Below are 22176 nucleotides of genomic sequence, written 5' to 3'. Positions count from 1 at the left end.
GCCGGATCTTGATGCTAGGAACGATGAACTGTCCATGGTCATACCTTGGATGGAATTAGGGCCAGAGTCACAGAACATTTTCCCTAAACGTAAAATCCGTGCCGGATCTTGATGCTAGGAACGATGAACTGTCCATGGTCATACCTTGGATGGAATTAGGGCCAGAGTCACAGAACATTTTCCCTATACGTAAAATCTGTGCCGGATCTTGATGCTAGGAACGATGAACTGTCCATGGTCATACCTTGGATGGAATTAGGGCCAGAGTCACAGAACATTTTCCCTAAACGTAAAATCCATGCCGGATCTTGATGCTAGGAACGATGAACTGTCCATGGTCATACCTTGGATGGAATTAGGGCCAGAGTCACAGAACATTTTCCCTATACGTAAAATCCGTGCCGGATCTTGATGCTAGGAACGATGAACTGTCCATGGTCATACCTTGGATGGAATTAGGGCCAGAGTCACAGAACATTTTCCCTATACGTAAAATCTGTGCCGGATCTTGATGCTAGGAACGATGAACTGTCCATGGTCATACCTTGGATGGAATTAGGGCCAGAGTCACAGAACATTTTCCCTAAACGTAAAATCCATGCCGGATCTTGATGCTAGGAACGATGAACTGTCCATGGTCATACCTTGGATGGAATTAGGGCCAGAGTCACAGAACATTTTCCCTATACGTAAAATCTGTGCCGGATCTTGATGCTAGGAACGATGAACTGTCCATGGTCATACCTTGGATGGAATTAGGGCCAGAGTCACAGAACATTTTCCCTAAACGTAAAATCCATGCCGGATCTTGATGCTAGGAACGATGAACTGTCCATGGTCATACCTTGGATGGAATTAGGGCCAGAGTCACAGAACATTTTCCCTATACGTAAAATCCGTGCCGGATCTTGATGCTAGGAACGATGAACTGTCCATGGTCATACCTTGGATGGAATGCTGCTTGCCACATTTTCAGGGTGAAGTTTATTTTGTACATTTACAGGCAACTTATTATCCTGGGAAGCTATCAAAAGCTTTCTTATATCAATCAATGCAGAGACTTCTGCTTTTTTTTTTTTTTAAATCATTATCCTACACACTGGATCAGAGTCTAATCTTCCAAAAACATGAAAATACTTCCATAGTTGACAGCATGGAAATTATTTTGAATTTCCTGCTGACATTGCGGCAAAACCTAGAACACAGATGATAGGAAGATACCTGACTTGATTCTTCAAAAAAAGCAAAGTGTCACCCTTGAAACGAGAGGTACTGGGAAAGTGAGTGACCACACAGTTACCAAAGTACCAATACAGAGATTTAATTTGTCCAGTATAAAATCGTAATACCATTGAAGTGTCTGAGGCTGTATATAATTTATTTATTTATTTTTATTTATTAGGCTTTATTTACCGCCTTTTTGAAGGAATTCACTCAAGATGGTGCACAGTAAGAATAAAGTAAGAATAAATCAAACAAGAGCAATAGGCAGTTACAGCAGTAAAAATATTAAACTAACAATACAAAATATGGCATGGTATACTTCTTGCAACACCAGCACAATATATAATGGAACATTATAATTGATAGTGTAGGGTAAGGCAAAGTTGTAGCATATAGATGGGTAAGAAAGTAGGAAGAGTTAGAAAGTAAAGGTGATTGAATTGAAGAAAGTTGCACATGAGGTCAGAGAGATGGTTAATGCATGCATTGTTTTAAGGGGGCTGAAGCACATTGGAGATCTCTGTAAAACCTTTCCGGATTATAGCAGCAAAATGCAGACAGGTGAATTCAGAAGACAGGGATACACTTGCCCCATGGCTATAACTCGGAGAGTTAAGTGCCATCCCCCTCCCCTCCTTCCCTGTTGCAAAACTCCCACCCACCCTTCTCCTCCCTGTCCCATGTATAACAACTATTATTTGAACCCACCCACCCCTTCTGGGCCAACCGGAAGGGATCAGACTGCACCTTTAAGTGGAGCCACACCTCTAGTCTGGTGTCAACAGGTTTCTATGACAGGTAAAGAGAAGCAGGGGAAAGAGCCTGGATCGAGAGCCAGAGAAGGACTAGGGGAGCAAGATCATCGGAAGCTCAAGAAGCTAGCAGGAGGTAAGAAGTAGTTGCATATCCAAAGAACTTTTCAGAGCTCCTACTGCGGAAGGGGTTATTTATGTTATTTAGGGAATATTTATATACAAAGCCATGGATAGTTTTGTGCTGGTGCCGGCTGAGGTTCCATCCCTTTACAATTTCGTTTTACTCCCCTGGTGATTTCTTATCCTTTTATCAGGAATTTGGTGGCTAGGTCAGCCTACCTCAAGGCAGGGAAATAAACCTCAGTAAAAGGTAGGCAGCAACTCTCATCTGTTGGTTGATTTCTGGTGTTTCACTTTCTACTACTACTACTATAAATCATTTCTATAGTGCTACCAGTCGTACGCAGCGCTTCACAAATGAACATGAAGAAAAGACAGTCCCTGCTCAAAAGAGCTTACAATCTACATCCTCTCCCTGCGACAGAGATTGTCCAGGAACGGACAGGTGGATTGGGTTTAAAAAGGAGGGGGTGGGGGCTTGTCTGATGGTTTTCTGGTGACCCTTGTGACTCTGGGCAAGTCATAACCGTCCATTGCCCCTGGTACTTTTGTACCTGAATATATGTAGTTGCAAAAACCTCAGAAAGGCGGTATATCAAGTCCCATTTCCCTTCAAGACAGCTTAGCTGACCTGTGCCTTTTTCAAGCTCAAATGCTTCTTCAGTTCCTGGGCAGACTAATAATATCAATATTAAAACTTTAGGGGGAGGGGATCTGGCAGATAATAAGCTGGAAGATGGGGCAGCAGGTAGGGATCAGATAACTTTTTTTTAAAGATTTTTGATAAGTGGATATCTATATCTAGCTCTACACATATTCTTAAGCACAGATCTCCTGAGGGTTTAACTCCTTCATTTTTGTCCCTGTAATAAAATGCTTGATTAATAGTATCTGTTCTTTTATGATCTAAAAGATCATAAGGGACCACCTCTTCCCAACAGAACAAGTGACTCCTGGGGAACTGTTGCTTTCAGAACTTGGGTTCAGTTTTGAATGTCTTGATGGCAAAAAGTTCCTGTCCAGTGTGTGCCCACAGGAATAGAATGGGTGACTTATCATTAGCGCACCTTAGTGAAAGGACCCCTGAAAAAGCAGTGCTGAAAATGAGAACTACATTTAAAAAAAAAAAAAAAAAAGTTCCTCCATACAGTTTTGAGCACTGATTCCATCAGCATAGTCACAGCACAAAATTGTCTGTTAAGGAAATGGAGTTTTAAAGCTGATTATTAATCTAGAATGGAATCTGTTTTGGAATTTAAAGCAGGTATTCTTGGGTACAACGTTGATCCTTTTCACAATGTCTTTATAATTGATTCTGGGCTCTGGCTCAAAGTAGTAAAAGGAACATCTCCATAATAAAGCCTTTGTTTTTAGGAGGACCTGGGGGTCTTCTAGAACAATGTTTGAAAAGTGGTTTTTGATGTCGGCACTCCATTCAGGAGACTAGACTGCAAAGCAGAAATGACTAAGGACCCCTTTTGCCACGCTGCGGTAAAAAGGGGGCCCACGGTGAAATCACGCCGAGGCCCCCCTTTTACGGCAGCGGGTAAAAGACATTTTGCTTTGTTTTAAAGGAAATTGCCATGCAGCAAGTTAACCACTTGCCATACGGCCATTTTGGGGGGGGGGGGGTGCCCTTACCACTGCCTATTCAAGGGCTCCCACGCTAACCCGGCAGTGCAGAAAAGTTTTTAAAAACCAGCACACCAGAAATGGCACACGGAGGGGTGTAGGCATTACCACTGGGCACCTGCAGTAGCCTGGGGGTAGTGCCCGGTTGGCACACACCAACACTACGGTAGCTGTACCGCAGAGTTGTAAAAGTGCCCCTAAAAGAAGTTAAAAATGAGCAGCTGACGTGGGCAGTGATTTTCATGTCCCCTTCTATCCCATTTACACTGAAATTTTCAGACAGTATTGCTGTTTAAATATTTTAAGGGAAGACGAAGGAGGACTGGAGTGGAATGGGGGGAACTGGTCAGGCTTCTGAGTACCTTGGGGCTGATGCCACTAATGAATGTTTTATCATCTCTATCTGCCCCGTGGCAGCTCTCATCTGTTACAGCCTATTTTGCCATTCATATGCCATTTAGACAAGCGATTGCAAATTAATACTGTCAAGTACTAAGCATGATGTAAATAGGAACAACAAACATAGTTTTGGGGACCTTGCCAGGTATTTGTGACCTGGATTGGCCACTGTTGGAAACAGGATGCTGGACTCGATGGACCTTTGGTCTTTCACAGTATAGCAATACTTATGTACTTATGTCTATATTCGAATGCCAGGAGCCTAAGATATAAGATGGGAGAGTTAGAATATATTGCACTAAATGAAAAATTAGATATAATAGGCATCTCTGAGACCTGGTGGAAGGAGGATAACCAGTGGGACACTGTCATACCAGGGTACAAATTATATCGTAGTGATAGGGTGGATCGAATTGGTGGAGGGGTAGCATTGTATATTAACGAGAGCCTTGAATCAAATAGATTGAAAATTCTGCAGGAAACAAAACACATCTTGGAATCACTGTGGATTGAAATTCCATGTGTAAAGGGGAAAAGGATAAGGATAGGAGTGTACTACCGTCCGCCTGGCCAGGATGAACAGACGGATGCAGAAATGTTAAAGGAAATTAGGGACGCAAACAAACTGGGCAACACAATAATAATGGGTGATTTCAATTACCCCGATATTGACTGGGTAAATTTAACATTGGGACACGCTAGGGAGGTAAAATTCTTTGATGAAATCAAGGACAGCTTTATGGAGCAGCTGATACAGGAATCGACGACAGAAGGAAAAATTCTAGACCTAGTCCTTAGTGGAGCGCATGATCTGGTGCGGGAGGTAATGGTGCTGGGGCCGCTTGATAACAGTGATCATAATATGATCGGATTTGATATTAGCTTTGAAGTAAGTATACATAGGAAATCAAATACGTTAGCGTTTAACTTTAAAAAAGGAGACTATGATAAAATGAGAAGAACGGTGGAAAAAAAACTTAGAGGAACGACTGCGAGGGTCAGAAATTCACATCAGGCGTGGATGCTATTCAAAAACACCATCCTGGAAGCCCGGGCTAAATATATTCCGTGTATTAAAAAAGGAGGACGGAAGACCAAACGACAGCCGGCGTGGTTAAATAGTGAGGTGAAGGAAGCTATTAGAGCTAAAAGAAAATCCTTAAGAAAATGGAAAAAGGAACCGACTGAAAATAATAAGAAACAGCATAAGGAATGTCAAGTCAAATGCAAAACCCTGATAAGGAAGGCAAAGAGGGACTTCGAAAAAAAGATTGCGTTGGAGGCAAAAACACATAGTACAAAATTTTTTAGGTATATTAAAAGCAGGAAGCTGGCAAAAGAATTGGTTGGACCGCTAGATGACCGAGGAGTAAAAGGGGCGATCAGTGTCAGTGTTGCATGCTGCTGTTAAGGACCTGGGTTTTGTCTTCTGTTGCCTGCCTCAGCCAGGGCTGGGATCGGTGCAGAAACAATGCTTGCTGAGCCTGGAGGAAGTCCAGTCCTCTAATAAAGCCAAAACGCAGTGGCTTGAATGCAGCACTGTACGGAGCTGGAATCATGCCCTGTGCAACACACCCCCTGGTGTTCCTGTCCCTCTCACTGTGCTGTGGCCAAGAATAGGAAACCATGGATGGAGAGCAATTTTGGTGTCCCCACATCCTTGCACCCTGTGTGACACATCGCTCATTCAGATCTCAGTACAGCTTCAGAAAGGAGTCTGTTGACCCGTATCTCAGGACTGTCACTGCCAAGACTGGGTTAAGGGAGTGGAGAGTGGAGGGGATTAGAATAGGGAGGAGACTAACCCCTGAGCAGTTGTGACTGGTAACCACTTGTAACCTCCTCTCCTCCTTCCTGTACACATTAATTGATTTGATTTGCTTACTTTATTTTTTGTCTATTAGATTGTAAGCTCTTTAAGCAGGGACTGTCTTTCTTCTATGTTTGTGCAGTGCTGCGTATGCCTTGTAGCGCTATAGAAATGCTAAATAGTAGTAGTAGTAATAAAGGCTCCAGACTCCAGCTGGACTAGAAGCTCGAAAGACCAGAAAATAAACTGTCAGGACAGAATAATAAAGAAATCTTTTCCCCTGCCATTCAATTATAAATACTAGAGTGAATATATACAATTTTATGTTTTCGAGGAAGTGTAATACAGATCCTGTGCGGCACCAAGACCTCTCTAAGGATTTTTCCCCTCCCACGAGGGCCATCTTTTCATCTGTCCTTTCACGAGATCTGTGTACAGAATCTGATGTTGCTACTCTCTTGAAGGTCCACGTTGTTGTAGAATATTTTCATTTTGACATAACAGTAACTTCTTAAACTTTTTTTTTTAAGGCTAGAAAAGGAAAGGAGAGTCTCAGCGGTCAGAATGCTTGAAGTGTCTCCTTGCTAGAGTCCCACTCGGCCACCACCACGAGGGAGAGAATTAGCGCTGAAGAAAACTTTTGCATCTACTTCTTGGAGCTCAACCAGTCATAGGGGACATCCTCAATGGCTGCTCCACCTGATAAGAAGTCCTCCCAAAATCCTGTGCAAGCCAAGACGGTCAACTTCAGTGACCTCAAAGATGAGAAGATTGTGTCCGAAGACCAAGCCAGCTGTGAAGATGAGACCCTAACCTATGACAGAGCCAAGAGTGCCGGCCTGAGTGATGATGCTAAACTGGCTACCACTGCTGTTGGCAACGAGCCTTCTGAGCAAGAGAGAAAGCCAAGCATAATGGAAAAAGAGTTTTACGTTCTGCCCAGTTCGACTGAGAAATCTTTTCAAGATGATGACATGAACCAAGCTATCGGTGCCCTAAACGATGAAGACGACAACCAGATGCCTGAAGTTGCCAAGCAGGTTTTTGTCCCTCATGTCCAAATTGCCGTTAGCAACCATGTTCTTCCTCAGAAACGGTGGAGCCTGGATGGCAGGAGGAGCAGCAAGACGACGGTTGAGGCATACGAGCTGGAGTCATGTGGCAACGAAAGCTGCAATCAGGAGAAGCGGGCCTTTCTGGCTCAAGATGGTCCCAACTCTTCCAAACACGAGCCTCATGCCTGTCAGGCAGCAAGGCTGGAGTGGTCCGAAGATGATGAGGCCTCACAGAAGCCCAGGTGCTGCAAGAACTGCACCTCCAGGAACCTGAAGACTGTGGCATCTTTCCTGGGGGCTGTTGTCACCTTCCCCTGCCTCATGTATGGTGCCTATGCCTTTCTGCCCTTTAATGCCCCACTGATGCCAGGGATTAGCACCCGACTGGTATACACCCTGCGCTGTTCAGTCTTTGCTACAGTCCCTATTATAATAGGTGAGTGGATGGGTGACTGCAGACCAAGCCCTCTTTTTAAAGACCACCTGCTGGCCCTCTTCCTGTGTGCTTTAATGCGGGACCCCAGTAAAAAGCCCAGGGCTGGATTTTAACCACTAGGCAGAGTAGGTGCTTGCCTAGAGCAGCAGCTTGTAGGGGACAGCTGGAGTCAAAGCAAAGCAATAGGGTCTGATGCCATGGTACCAAAGAGTGAGCAATGTGTGCGCTTAGCTGCGGGGGGTGGGGTGGATAATTGTCAATAGCCCATGTACCTGAGTAAATGGCCTTGAAAATTGCCTTCATTATATATATGTTGTATATACAAAATGTAGTTTAATATTGAAAAAGTTGATGTCCAATTATGCATGTTTACAAGTTCCTATTGCTCAGTTTATTGATCAGATTTTCTGGTGGAGGGGACTAAAGGGACCTGAAAGTTAATCGAAGGGAATAATTTGTACAGCGCTGCGTAAGTCTAGTAACGCTATAGAAATGTTTAATATGTTTAAATGTTTAATAGCAGTAGTAGTAGTAGTAGTAATACAAAGTTGAATGAGTGTCTGACCCCTTGCACCAGCCCTAAAAAAGCCACCTTTTCACTTTCCTGCTAAAGATCCCCCCCCCCACCAGCCAGAACTGCAGCTCTGACCTCCACTGACCTTCATCCATGACTTTCAGCTGTACAGCCAGCAGTAGTTTATCCATGTGCCTGTTTCATCATGCTCTCTTTCCTCCGGCCAGGTCTCATCGTCTGTGGAATATCGCGCCTCTGCTTCTCCTCCGCTGATCTGGACTGCCATCATGGAGAGTACAATAAGTGGGAGAGGGAAGTGAAGCTCCATCAACACTTCGTCTCACAGTCTGTCCAGCTGTTCGTCCTCTATTTCTTCAACCTGGCTGTGTTGGCCACATATCTACCTCAGGAGACCCTGAAGCTCATCCCACTGCTCACTGGCTTTTTTGCTCTCTCACGGTAAGTCACCCCCCCCCCCTTCCCCTGCTTTAGGACTGCACTGGAGACAGATATGTGCTGGTTTGAGATTACTCCCTCCTCTCCACCAAGATAGCATGACCTTGAGATGCTACCATTTCGATTCTGTCCCCATGCATCTCCATTATCTGTTTAACTGCCCTTGACAAAGTTCAGGGGAACTGATCCAATAAAAAAATAGAAATTCACCCCCCCCCCCTTAGCACCAGCCCCATCCCACCCCCACATAAAAAACAAATCCTTGTTTACCACCATCTGTTTCCTTAAACCATCTGGAGATATGGTCCAACCCTTGTCAACATCTTCCATCATGGCTTAAGGAATTGTCATTTTGGTAACATATTGGGACCTTTTATTTAAAGGCATTTATCTGGTAAATACCGAGGACTGGGGCGAGTCACTGATTATCATTACATTACATCTCAGCTCTTATATTCTGCAAACTACCTCTTCAGCGCATTGCGGATAACAAATTAAGAAGGCTGGGACAATCCAGGAAGATACATTAAACCAAAATGTAAATAGCATAGTTTCAATTGCGATTAGCAAAAGGAAAACAACTATAACAGTCTGAAAATGTACGTTAAGCTGCGATAAATAAACTTCAAGATGTGAGCATCAGAGATTCACAAAACAATACGGTCTTTACCTCTTTCTTAAAAAGTACATAATTAGTTTGCCATCTTGTAGAATTTCAAATCCTAGCCACCTGTCAGGTAAAAGAAGACGTAACCGATTTAAAAGATCTGATCTTATTAGCAGCAGGGAAATTTAATTTCATCTGATCTCAAAGGTAATAACTTTTATTCGAAGAAGAAATGCCAGATGCTGCCACTGAAAATACCACTAGGGGCAAAGCCTAGAAGGAGCATTGCTATAGGGATGGCTACCTCCATTCCATATAGGCTGCAGATGGATCTGGTTTTTGAGTTGTTCAGAGTGAACAATACTGAAAACCAATTTTGTGAAAATCATAACCATTTGTGGCCCTCCTCCCCAAAAGGATGGGCATGGATCCTCCCATACTGCTGGGGCATTGGACATGTTTAAACGTCAGTCAAATTGCTACTCATTGTTTACCAGCTTGACCTCACTCTGACAACTCACACGGCTGGCATTTTTTCTCATACTTCCCAGGCAAATCAGTGGTGCCAGGAATTAAAACTTCAGTTCTTGTGGCTCCTCAGACCTACTTTTTTAGAGCAACCATGATAAAGCACACACAGTAGTAAAAGGAGGTTCATTCTGTTTTTTATTATTTTGGCAAGTTAGAAAAACAGGTCAATTTTGGAATATCGGAGGGCTGAAGAAGTACTGAATGGTCTGAACATAACTGCCTTATCCAAGCGACAATTCTGAATCTGTGAAGGTAATTAGATTGTAAGCTCTGTCGAGCAGGGACTGTCTCTTCATGTTCCAGTGTATAGCGCTGCGTACGTCTAGTAGCGCTATAGAAATGAGTAGTAATAGAGGTTAAGGGACTGTCCTGCCTCATCCATATAGAAGGGAAGAAAGAGGTTTCTGAAATAAAGCTAAGAAAGAAACACAATCCTTGTCAGACCTTGGGTCACTGTTCCCTCTAAGCTGAGCGGGAGTCCTCCAACTGGATTGCTGCCGGTAGGGGGTGATGCTTCAATATTGTGTTTTCAATTCTTAGGGATAGGCAGGTTCAAGGAAGTTTGATAACAAGAGATGGCATGAGACTATCTGGCCCATTATGTAGGCTGAAGCCAGTAGACGGAGCTTGTCACCCCAATCGTTTTGGGTATACCAAGATGGCGGGTGGCTGCATTGGAGAGAATTAAAACATCCTTGGGTGGAAACCAGCTTCAGTCTTGTGACATCAAACCATTTCCTGTTATCAAACCTCCTTGGGCAGGTTCCCTGAACTCTTACAGAGCTTGATTGTCCCTCACTATTGAAAATGTGATAGTGAAACGGCACCCCCCCCCCCCCAGCAAAAGTGTAGGTGGAGGACTCCCACTCAGCCTAGAGGAAACAGTGCCTCGGGTGGGTGCAGAGTGAGACACAGCCAACTCCAAAGAGTAGTGTCCACAGACTCTGGGGTCAATATTCAAAAGGGCTAACCCCGCTGAGCTAGCCAGTCGCTGATATTCAGTGGTATTCAGTGGTGTAGCTAAGGGGGGCCACAGGGGCTTGGACCCCCTCAAATTAGCTCTGGGACCCTCGGTTTGGCTGGCGAGGGTCCCCAACCCCCGCCAGCTAAAGCTTGCACATACTCAGTTTCTTTAAAACGAGTGTGCACGGCAATGGAAAACAGAACAGAGCACCAGGCAATGTGAGACCAGTGTGGGACAAACTCTTTAGCTCGCGGGGGCCAAGGTACCTTCGCAGTGGTGGTGGTGGGGGAGGGGGGGGCGGAAATGGCAGCGGAAGGGCGGCGAGCGAGGTCTGACTACGCCCCTGGTGCTATTTAACAGGCAGTGCCACTGGATATCTCCGCTAACTGGCCATCCCCTAAGTGGCTAGGATAGGGGTGGTTGGGCACAGAGCAGAATGGCAACATAGCTGGTTAGCAGCTAATTAAGCACAAAGTTAGGACAGCAAAACTGTTTTAATTTTATGTGCTGAGTTAACTGAACACCAGTCTGAATATCAGCCAGCATCCAGTTAACTTTCAGGCTGCAGACATATCCGGATATTCAATCCTGGGAACCACTCGTGGCCCGGCATTGAATGTCCAGGGTTAGGTCAGCCTGCAGCTGAAGTGTCTTACCAACTGCTTCCTGCCCGATTATTACTCCCTCTGAAAATCTACGAAAACAATCTGTTCCGTTGGGTCCTTGACAGGGTGATTTAAAAAACTTTTCTGCACAGACGACAATGGGGCTGATATCTAAAAGGAAATGACATTAAAAAAATAGAAGGAAAAACAAACCTTCCGCAAACAATCAATAATCAAAAAAAGAAGAGTGAAAGTCAGCATGAAAAAGTACCAGGATAGCCAGTGGCCCAGGGGTAACTGCTTCTTATTTGTCCTGCTGTTCATGGCTAAACCTGTGTTGGCATCAAGTAGGCCACATGAAAAGGAAGACGATGCTATTCTGCCAAGTTCTCAGCCTCAGTGTGGCGCACTGGATGCCCATACAGGTCTATCCATGAACAGCAGGACAAATAAGGCCCCCTGATGAAGGCCTGTGCACCGAAACACGCCCATGTTGGGTTTTTCTTGTCAGCGCATCCATATCTGAAAAATAAACTGTGGATATATCTTGTTTGTATAGTCTACACGTTGGATTTGAAAAATAAAACAGAGCCAATGGCTATCCTGCTACTTTTTCATGGTGTATTTCACTCTTCCTTTTTGATTATCTAAGAGGAGATGAATGGAAAGGCTTTGAGCAGGCTGTCATGCCATTATACAGTTAGTGCAGGGATGGTCCGGGCTCAAATTCAGGGCAGAGCTGCTGGGACTTACCCGATTAGCAGCAATCTTCAGTTCACTACCCAGGTAAGTCCCTAAATAAATTTAGGACAGTAAAAGGCTGGGTTATCTGGGTATCAATCTAATAACTTCTGGGAGCCACCGTAAATCTGCATTTAAAGGCCTAGCATTGAGTATCTGGGTCTTTTCCTGCCAATGGCATTCAGCGCCATGGGCTCTATTTCATGTGCTATGGTTGTAGCACAGAATTAGGTGGTTATAAACTTGCCTGGAGTACATAAGCATGAAATTATGTATTCTCCGAGGACAAGCAGGCATGAAATTCTCACATGTAGGTGACATCATCCACAGAGCCCAGTGCGGGCACTGCCATACTGCATGGTCACTTTAAAACTTTGAAACAGTGCCCCAACCGCACATGCTCAAGGTTGGAACCAGCAGTCCAGTGTTTTCCACACAGCAGAGAGGTTGGGTTTCTAATCTCTCCTCAGCGCGTCAAACTTTGCTTTTTTGGTGCCTTCCCTTTTTCGGCATATTTTTTCTTTATATTCTTCTTTTTATTAATTTTATTGATTTTTTTTTCAAATTAAAACGTTTGTTTTTCTTTTTTTCGGCCTTTGGGGCCTCTGAGCTCTTCTTCGGACCAGGAAACATCGACCATTTTCAGCTCCCCAGGCCATTGAAACATTTGACCTTGCTTTCACCTTGATGGTTTCCACACAGGGTTCTTGGTCCCCATGGGAGAAATGGCATCAAGTCAATCTCTTAGAATTGCGAGCAGTCTGGAACGCCCTCAACATTTTCCAGGATTGCATACTTGATCAGATAATACATGTTTGCACAGACAACCAGGTCGCAATGTATTACCTCAACAAACAAGAACAGGTTCTTACCACCTCTGTTGACAGGCAATCCAGATATGGACTCGGGCGGCTTTTCAAAACATCTCTGTAAGAGCTGTTTAATCTAGCCAGCAAACAGAATGCTGTGGCAGACAAACTGAGCAGAATCCTTCAACCTCAGGAATGGTCCCTCAGCATGCCTGTAGTTCGTCAAATATTCCAGCAGTGAAGAACCTCAGCGATAGACCTTTTCGCTTCTCCTCAGAACGAGCTTCCACACTTTTGATCCAGACTCTATGCTTCCGACCGTGTAGTCCCAGGCGCCTTCTTGCTCCGCCGGGGGAATGGACCTTCTATATGCTTTTCCTCCACTGTCTCTCACAGCAAAAGTTCTTCTCAAACTACTTTGAAACCAAGGGACCATTCTAATTGTTCCCTACTGGTCACGTCAAATCTGGTTCCCTCTTCTTATAGAGTTATCGTCCAAGGAACAATTGATGTTAGATCCCTTTCCAATCCTAATAACACAGAATGAGGGGTCCCCTCCTCCATCCAGACCCTCACTCTCTGGCCCTGACAGCATAGACTTATGTTCCTTAAACCTTCCAGATGGAGTCTCTATTCTAGGGGTGATCCGGGAAATTAAAGACCAGTAAGCCTGACATCAGTGCTGGGTAAAGTAGTAGAAACTATTATAAAGAATTAAAATTATGGAACACATAGATAAATATGTTTTAATGGGACAGAGTCAGCATGGTTTCAGCCAAGGGAAGTCTTGCCACACCAATTTGAAGGCATGAGTAAAGGTGAGCCAGTTGATGTAGCGTATCTAGATTTTCAGAAAAAGATCCTCATGAGAGACTCCTGAGAAAATTTAGAGTCATGGGATAGGAGGCAAATGTTCTGTTGTGGATTAGGAATTGGTTATTGGACAGAAAACAGAGGGTAGGGTTAAATGGCCATTTCTATGAAGGAGGGTGAACAGTGGAGTGCCGCAGGGATCTGTACTTAGACTGGTGCTACTTAACATATTTATAAATGATCTGGAAATTGGAACGACAAATGAGGTGATTAAATTTGCAGATGATACAAACCTATTCAAGGTTGTTAAAATAGATGCGCACTGTGAAAATTTGCAGGGAGACCATAAAAAACTAGAAGACAGGGCATTCAAAGGGCAGATGAAATTTAATGTGGAAAAATGCAAAGTGATGCACATTGGGAAGAATAATCCAAATCAGTTACCTGATGCTAGGGTCCACCTTGGGGGTCAGCACCCAAGAAAAAGACCTAGGTGTCATTGTAGACAGTACGCAAAAATGTTTTGCCCAGTGTGTGGCGGCAGCCAAAAAAGCAAATGGGATGCTAGGAATTATTAAGAAAGAAATACTAAATAAGACCAAGAATACTATAATGCCTCTGTATCACTCCATGGTGCGACCTCACCTTGAATATTGTGTTCAGGCCTGGTCGTCGGATCTCAAAAAAGATATAGTGGAATTAGAAAAGGTTTAATAAAGAGCGAAAAAATGATAAAGGGGATGGAGCTCCTCTCGTATGAGGCAAGGCTAAAGAGGTTAGGGCTCTTCAGCTTGGAAAAGAGGTGGCTGAGGGGAGGTATGATTGAGGTCTATAAAATCCTGAGTGGTGTAGAACGAGTAGAAGTGAATTGGTTTTTCACTCTTTCAAAAAGTGCAAAGACTAGGGGGCACTCAATGAAGTTGCACGAAAATACTTTTAAAACAAATAGGAAATATTTTTTACTCAACGAATAGTTAAGCACTGGAACTTGCTGCCGGAGGATGTGGTAACAGCAGTTAGCATAGCTGGGCTTAAAAAAGGGTTTTGACAAGTTCCTGGAGGAAAAGTCCATTGTCTTCTATTGAGACAGACATGAGGAAGCCACTGCTTGCCCTAGGATTGGTAGCATGGACTCTTGCTATTTGGGTTTCTGCCAGGTACTTGTGACCTGGATTGGCCACTATTGTAAACAGGATACTACTACTACTTATCATTTTTATAGCGCTACCAGGCATACGCTGGGCTAGGTGGACCATTGGTCTGACCCAGTAGGGCTATTCTTATATTCTAATGTACTATTTCCTACACCTATGCTCGGGCTGGGCTGACTGTTCATGGTCATGTCACTACTCCCAATGTAAGAGCCATGGGGCTACTTCAGAAGGCCATTTGTGCTCTGTCTCCATTGAGGAAATTTGCAAGGCCACAACTTGGTCTTCCGTCCACACCTTCACTGCTCACTACTGTCTGGAGCAGCATTCTAGGGATGGTCAGTTTGGACAAGCAGTCTTGCAAAATCTTTTTACTACTTAAAAGTCAGCTCCGCTCTCCAGCCCTTTTTTTCAGCCAGGCTCACTTTCTACATAGTTGCCAGGTTCATTATTATATTGTACGCCTGGCAGCTAGCAAGTCCCACACATATCATGCCTTATGTTCTCAGAGAAAGCTTCTTTACTTACCTGTAGCAGGTGTTCTCCAAGGACAGGAGGCATATATTCTCACATCCTTCCTGCCCTTGGAGTTGTCTTCTTAGCTTTAGTACTGTACTGATGGTCCTGCATTCAAGTGTCAGATGGGAAGGCACCCGCGCATGGGTGGTGGGGGCACTTCCTCAAAGTTTTAAAATGACAGCGTCCGAACTGGGCTCCGTGTGAGAATATATGCCTGCTATCCTCAGAGAACACCTGCTACAGGTAAGTAACTTAGCTTTACTGACATACTTAGCATGTACTATTTTTTCGTGAACATCTACACGTTCTGGGTATGGCGCTGTGTGCAGTGCACATATCCCCACAAATGAGACAGAAAGTTACACCTGCCTCAGAGTGGGTATCTTTAGCTGCCAGCTTCCAGGGAGGCAGTTTTGAAGGCACACAGGCGTGTATATTGCTGGAACTAGCAGGTCATTTAGAAGTGGCTGAGGGAGGGTTTGGGACAGCGAAGGGAGATCAGTAGCTGCCACAAGCTCCAAAGGGAGATCAGTAGCTGCCACAAGCTCAGTCGTCAGCATACAGGAGCTTTTTGGAGTGATTGTGTAAAACTGTGTAGGCTGCCTGCTAATAGCCTCATTCTTAGCGTGTGTCCTCAGGCACCAGGCACGCTGAAGTTCTGTCGTCTAGCCAGGAAGGTTGGGTGTGTGTATCAGAGACCTGCCAACCAGCTGCAGGTCATCAGGTACAGGCTGAGCCGGTCTTGGTTTCAGGACATTCACTGGAGCTGAGCCAAACACAGTAGTGAAACCTGGGTCTTTCATAAGGACAACTTGCCACTGCTGTCCTACCCTAGCAGCCAGGCCCACAAATGGGGCCCAGTATTGTTCTTCCCCCTCCCTCCCAGCATGTTATGAGAAACTACTAGCATCTGCATGTTTTATGAACGTTTATGTATGTTTTAACTTGGGAACTGCCTCAGTCCTGGTGTAATATAAATAAATAAACCATACCCTACCCAGCGTCCTCCTCCCATTGCTGGCCTACACTACAGGCTCTGGCTTCAGGCCTGTACCCTACGACTGCTGTGGCTGCACCTTTTACACCTGCTGAAAATAACTCCTTAGCTAGGTAGTAGCACAAGAATGGCCTAGCAACATTTCCTGTCCACACCCAGATTCTGTGCGAAAGCATTTAAGGCCGAGAAACCCTTTTCCTCTCTTCCCTGTTACATGGTTTTTGATGTATTTGTTTTTTTTTCCGTTTTAGACTGATTTACTGGTTAGCCTTTGCCATGGGCAGAGTCTTCCGTGGTTATGGCTATGGCTTGATTTTCGTTCCTCTGCTTGCCATGCTGGTGTGTAACCTGTATTTCATATTTGTCGTGGAGCCAGACAAGATGTTCGCCGTGGAAGGTGGCGCCACAGCCAAGGCAGAGACCCCTGATCAAGCCTCCAAAGTCAGGTTCTGGGGTTGAGGCCTCTCGGCACTTGGGACACTGACAACAAACAAAATGTGCTCACTACAATTAAATATTATTTTTGTACAGTATGAAGATAATTATGTGTCTGTAAAGTGGCTCAGTTTCTCTGCTTTATTTATTTTAACAAGATGGGTATTTCTTTTGACACGCATATCTTGCCTGTGTTTTTTTTACTCCGAGTTTCCTCTGCGATGAAATCTTCCCCCATGTGTTGTGTATAAGCTGGGTATTGTAGCGCCCCCTGCTGCTTAAAACAGGATGCAGCTCTTCACTGAGCACGTTCTAATCAGTGCTGGTTGAGGAGTGGACCAGAAACAGAAGGGTGGGGAGGGGGAAACCCAGCAGGTCTGTTGCATCTCATGAGCTCCATCTATGACCCATATTGTCCAGTTCTAATCTGCTGCTCTTAAATGCTAATGTCTTCTGTACTGCTTAGTTAAGAATAAAAAAGAAAATTCTAGTACATTTTGTGGTGTTGTAATGGAACGTGAAAGTGTGGACTGTTAACTGCCCTTATCCCCCGCCCCCAGTCTTTCTGTTGTTCTAGAAGTCTCCCTGTGTTCTGATGGTCAGTGGGTTGATTATATTTGACTGGAGAGAGCAAGCTACCAGGTAAGCTGAATGTACCTTCTCTGTGCTGTATGGCAGGTGGAACAGATTGGGGAGAGAAAGGCTAGAAGGAATCCTAAGCATTCCATGGCTGATGATGCATGATGGAAGAGCTCTTGCAAAGGCAGTTTGCGCTGGGCATCATCTTAAACCCAGACTCTTGTCTTGCTCACCCATTGCAAACAGGCCAGACAGGTTTCCATTAGCCAGTACTGCGCAAAATGGCCCATTAAGTAGCTACTTGAATTCCGCCTAAAAGGCAGGTGATGTCTGTCTAGGCTGCCTCTCCTTTTCTACCCTGGCACAGAAAGGTAGAAGGGCATCCAAGAATATTAAACAACGTGACTTTCTCCTCTTCTGACAAGGGTTTCCAGTCTGTGCACGTGTTTTCTTTAAGTGGCTTTTTAACAACGGCAGAGTTGGTGAGCTTGAAATATGCCCATGCAATGCTATAATTATTACACCTGACAGCGCGGCACAGGAATTAGATCGTATCATGCAGGACTCTGGGCTTATTTGCCTCCCCATCATCGGCTGTGTGACCCTGAGAAAGTCGCATAACCTGTAAGCTGTTGTGGAGTAGCCTAGTGGTTAGTGCAGTGGACTTTGATCCTGGGGAACTGAGTTCCATTCCCACTGCAGCTCCTTGTGACTCTGGGCAAGTCACTTAACCCTCCATTGCCCCTGGTACAAAATAAGTACCTGAATATATGTAAACCGCTTTGAATGTAGTTGCAAAAACCACAGAAAGGCGGTATATCAAGTCCCATTTCCCTTTCCCTCTATTGTCCCTTTCAGGGGGTGAAAATAACGTGTACATTGGGATTTTCATTGCCACATTCAGCAGAGAACAGGTTAAATACCTGTCTATTTCGAATACCTGGCCACTTCTTAGCTATATCCTTGCAGGGACACTTGCAAACTGTTCCATGAAAAAGTGCACAAGCTATGAAGTCCAGAGGGAAATTCTCCTTTTACAGGTGTGATCCCTGAAAGAAATCATATCTCGCAAGGTTTGGTTTCTTTAGAGAACTCCCTTTTAATCAGAACCATACTGTAAAGCCATCAGAACATCAGCCTGCCTGGGAAACATAAGACAGCCAGGTTACAGAGCACATAAGCCTAGAAGTTTCTCTCTCTTGGATTCCTAATATTCCAGACCTATGGGTAGGAAGCAGGAGGTAAAGATGGGTTTGATGCTAAGATCCGCGTGCAAATAAATTAGAGAACAAGCTGTTAATAATTGACCATTAAGCAATTATTGATATTAATTGGCTCTAATTTGGATTTGTGCATAGATCAGACTGGACGAAATTCTATAACAACCCACATCCAATTCCTCTCGCTTGCAACCCTAAAGGGGCGTGGCCATGGGAGGGGACTGGGCAGGTCAGGAGTATTCACAAAAGATGCAGACAGCTACAGAATTCCAGGGATCCGTGCCCCACTTGCATGCCAGGATTCAGTTGGTGTAAATCCTCGTGCTTAGTGCACATATCTCCACTAGGTGCTATTCTATCAAGGGGCCTCATCCCAGAATGCCCTTTACAGAACAGCGCTGAGCACTGATTTTCAGCATCATTTACTGTATCTGGCCCTTAATAGCAGGTGTACCTGAGGGCAGGGCCACCGAGAGACTAGGCCGGGCCCGGGGCAAGGCCGCCCCGCCTCCGCCCCCATCGCTCCCCCTGCCGCTGCCGCCCCCCTGTCACTCCCCCCGCCGCTGCAGTCCGCGGTCTCAACTAACTGCCTGCCTCCACGGCTCTGGGCCCCCTTCATTCAAAGTGGCAGTCGCAGATCGCGTCTCTTCTGGCCTTCCCTCCCTGTGTCCCGCCCTCGTCTGATGTAATGTCCGGTTTCCACGAGGGCGGGAAACAGGGAGCGAAGGCCAGAAGAGAGGCAATCTGCAACTCCTGCTTTGAATGTAGGGGGCCCGGAGCCGAGGAGGCAGGCAGGTGAGACCGGGGACTGCAGCACCGGCAGCCTGACCCCCCTTGGAGGCCCAGGGAACTTTGCCCCCCCTGCCTCAGGGATCTTCACTTTCGGCATTTGTGTTCAATATCTATCTTTTTCCTTTGTGCTGGAAGTTGAAGACCTTGAATGTACATTTCTGAGTCTATGACGATGACACAGTTTTTCTTTGCATCCGACACTTCGACTGACCCAGCAATTAGACATCAGCAGTCGATCTTTGTTGATATTGCTGCCTGGCTGAAAGCGACTAAGTTACTTTTTTAAATGTAGATAAGACCAAAGTGTTATTAGTGGGAGAATTTTATGGGCAAACGGTACTGCAAAATATTGATTAATATGAACAAGAGATTCAAATTGGGCATCAGGTCCATAGCTTAGGAATTATTTTACAGTCAAACTTGTTTTTTTAAGATTTATAAAGGGAAATTGGGTCTTACCTGATATTAGTCCTTCCAGAACCTGTGGAATAATTGTGTCCATCAGCCAGCAGGTGAAGAACTTAGCTGAGAAATATCACTCTTGGCATTCAGTCCAGCTCCCCAGTATTTACGTAGACAAGCAGTAAGGATAAACTTGCTACCCGGACGAGCAAACGTGTGGACCTATCCCATCTCTAGTCAACCTGTAGAGAACAAGAGAGATGCAGGAAGCACCATGGAAGGTGACAGTCATTATCTGACCCATTATTTCGCATCAATTAACATCTCAGACACCTCAAGCAGGCCTCTGGAACAGTGGGAAGGACTAATGGAAAGAAAATCATCAGATAAAGCCTAATTTTTCCTCCCATTATATAGCTGTCCACTATTCCAGAACTCTAAGCAATCCTTAGAGTGGGTGGGATCCTGGCACTACCACCCTGAGGACTGAAGCCCCATGGTTTCCAAGTACTAGAATGTCTACCCTGTAGTGCTTGGCAAAGGTATGTAGTATCAACCACATTGCTGCCAGAGACAGTAAGATAATCTTTGCCCAGGATTTCGCTGTACGCTGTAAAGGGCCCCTTTTACAAAGCAGTATTAAGCCCAATGCGGACTTACCACTCGCTGAAAAGGAAGTACCACCAAGCCCCTGCAGCAGCCCAGCGGTACTTTCTACCCCCAGTGCACTGTCCTATCCAGTGCACTGTCAGTGTGTACCCAGTGGTAATTCGTTAGCGCTGGAGCCTTTACCACCCCTCAATGGGTGATGGTAAGGGCTCCCCCAAAATGAAATTGCAGCAAATGCTTCACTTCCTGCACAGCCATTTCTTAAAAAAAAAAAAAATGACCAACCTACCTTTTAGCAGCTGCAGAAAAGGGGGCCTCAGCACAGGTCAAAAAACAGGCACCGATGCCAGCTCAGGCCCTCTTTTGCCGCAGCTTGATAAAAGGGCCCAGAAGGAACCTGCAAGGCCCAAGTAGCCTGCTTCCCAGCAAGCAAATAAGCTGATGCGAAAGTCTCCAGACATCTAGCAATTGTGGGCTTGGAAACCATGAGGCCAAGCCCCTGCTTATTAAAAAGCACAGTCTGCCGATTTGTGAAACTTATTCGTGACTTCCAGATCTCTAATGAGGATGCTACGAACATCAAGATACTTCAAGGAGGAATACCGAGCCTCTTTGTCCTCTCTGTGAAAGGATGGAAGCTCTACAGATTGATTGAGATGAAATGCTGATACCCACTTTTGGAAGAAAGGAAAAATCCTTGCTCAGGAAGACCCCCCGCCTTCAAAAAGCGGAGAATGAGATCCCTGCAAAAGAGAGACTGAAGCTCCGAAACTCTACGTTCCTATGTGACAGACATCAAAAACACTGTCTTTAGTATAACATCTTTCTTTCAAAGAGGATGCGGTCCCAGACCCTGGGCCTGCCTTGACTGAGAAGATTAATCTGTTGAACCAGCTTTGACCTTTTGCGTTCTGTAAGGAATATCCTCTCCCTTGCTGTGTCAAATAGAATGCCCAGATACTCCAGCAACTGCAGAAGATGGACAACTTTGTCCGTCGCTGCCACGCTATCCTAATAGGATGATGCACGAATGAGCCAGTCAAGATACAGGTGAACTCCGATTCCCTGGCACCAAAGGAAGGCTACTACCACCACCATAACCTTGGTAAAAGTTCTTGGTGCCATGGCGAGACCCAAGGGCAAAGCCCTGAAGTGGAAGTGATGGCCAAAACTGCAAAACGTAGAAACTTCTGATGCGGCAGCCATACGAGTAAGAGTATATGTAAGTACACCTCTTGAGACTGATGGTGGTGAGAAATTCTCCTGCTAGAACAGAGGCTATGACTGCTCTCAGTGTTTCCATGTGAAAGTGGGGCACTCAGAGGCAGTGGTTTAGACCTTTGAGATCCAAGACCAGACAAAAGGTGCCTTCTTTCTTTGGGACAATGAAGTAGATGGAGTATCTGCCTTGTCCCTGTTCGTTCTGGGAACTGGAACAGTGGCCCATAGCACCAGAGAGGAATCTACAGTGGCCTGAACCTCAACCACCTTGGTTCTCTCTCAACAAGGAGACTTCAGGAAGAGAGGAGCGACCAGATGGAAGAGCTCCAACTTTTGTAACCTATCGTAAGAATATCCAGAACCCATTGGTTTGATATGATTTTGGCCCACACCTAAAGATATCCTCCCACCAGAGGAAGAGTGGACCAGCCTCGCTTCATTGCGAAGCTCAGGAAGCATTGGACACTCTAGCTGACTGAGTGGAAGACTTCCTGTCTGCACAAAAGGAAGAGTGGCGTGCCTGAAAGTATGACATCTGACCATTCTGCTGATGACCAGGCCGGTACCATCTGCTGTCTTGAAATCGAGATCAAGAGCCCCCTGAAGATGGACGTCTAGAGGCTTTCAGCTTAATTTTCCCCCAGTTCTTTCACCAAGTTACTAAGATCTTCTCCAAATAGCCATTTGCCATAAAAAGGGCAGTTTAACTAGATGCATCTGCTGCCTAATGCCCTAACCAGAGTTGCCAATGTGTCATGACAGCGAAATACATATTGCGGG

General features: G+C 45.2%; 1 protein-coding gene across 1 annotated transcript; it reads left to right on the top strand.

Moving 5' to 3' along the window:
• The first annotated feature begins 2012 nt into the window (after positions 1–2012).
• Positions 2013–17070, top strand: TMEM79 (transmembrane protein 79). Its single transcript, XM_030187740.1, has 4 exons — positions 2013–2112; positions 6471–7431; positions 8173–8404; positions 16390–17070. The coding sequence occupies exons 2-4, from the start codon at positions 6627–6629 to the stop codon at positions 16595–16597; spliced, it is 1245 nt and encodes a 414-aa protein (XP_030043600.1). The 5' UTR covers positions 2013–2112; positions 6471–6626; the 3' UTR covers positions 16598–17070.
• The last annotated feature ends 5106 nt before the right edge of the window (positions 17071–22176 follow it).

This window comes from Microcaecilia unicolor, chromosome 14 (assembly GCF_901765095.1).
Source record: "Microcaecilia unicolor chromosome 14, aMicUni1.1, whole genome shotgun sequence".
In the NCBI taxonomy this organism is placed as follows: domain Eukaryota; kingdom Metazoa; phylum Chordata; class Amphibia; order Gymnophiona; family Siphonopidae; genus Microcaecilia; species Microcaecilia unicolor.
The sequence above is the reverse complement of the archived record's forward strand: the minus strand, read 5'-3'. Positions and strand labels throughout refer to the sequence as shown.

What these genes read in the sequence shown, in the direction of transcription:
- TMEM79 (XM_030187740.1), top strand. Translation starts at nt 6,627, where the DNA reads ATGGCTGCTCCACCTGATAAGAAGTCCTCCCAAAATCCTGTGCAAGCC. An exon ending in TACAGTCCCTATTATAATAG is followed by an intron (nt 7,432 to 8,172) that starts GTGAGTGGATGG and finishes TCCTCCGGCCAG; the next exon opens with GTCTCATCGTCTGTGGAATA. An exon ending in GGCTTTTTTGCTCTCTCACG is followed by an intron (nt 8,405 to 16,389) that starts GTAAGTCACCCC and finishes TTTCCGTTTTAG; the next exon opens with ACTGATTTACTGGTTAGCCT.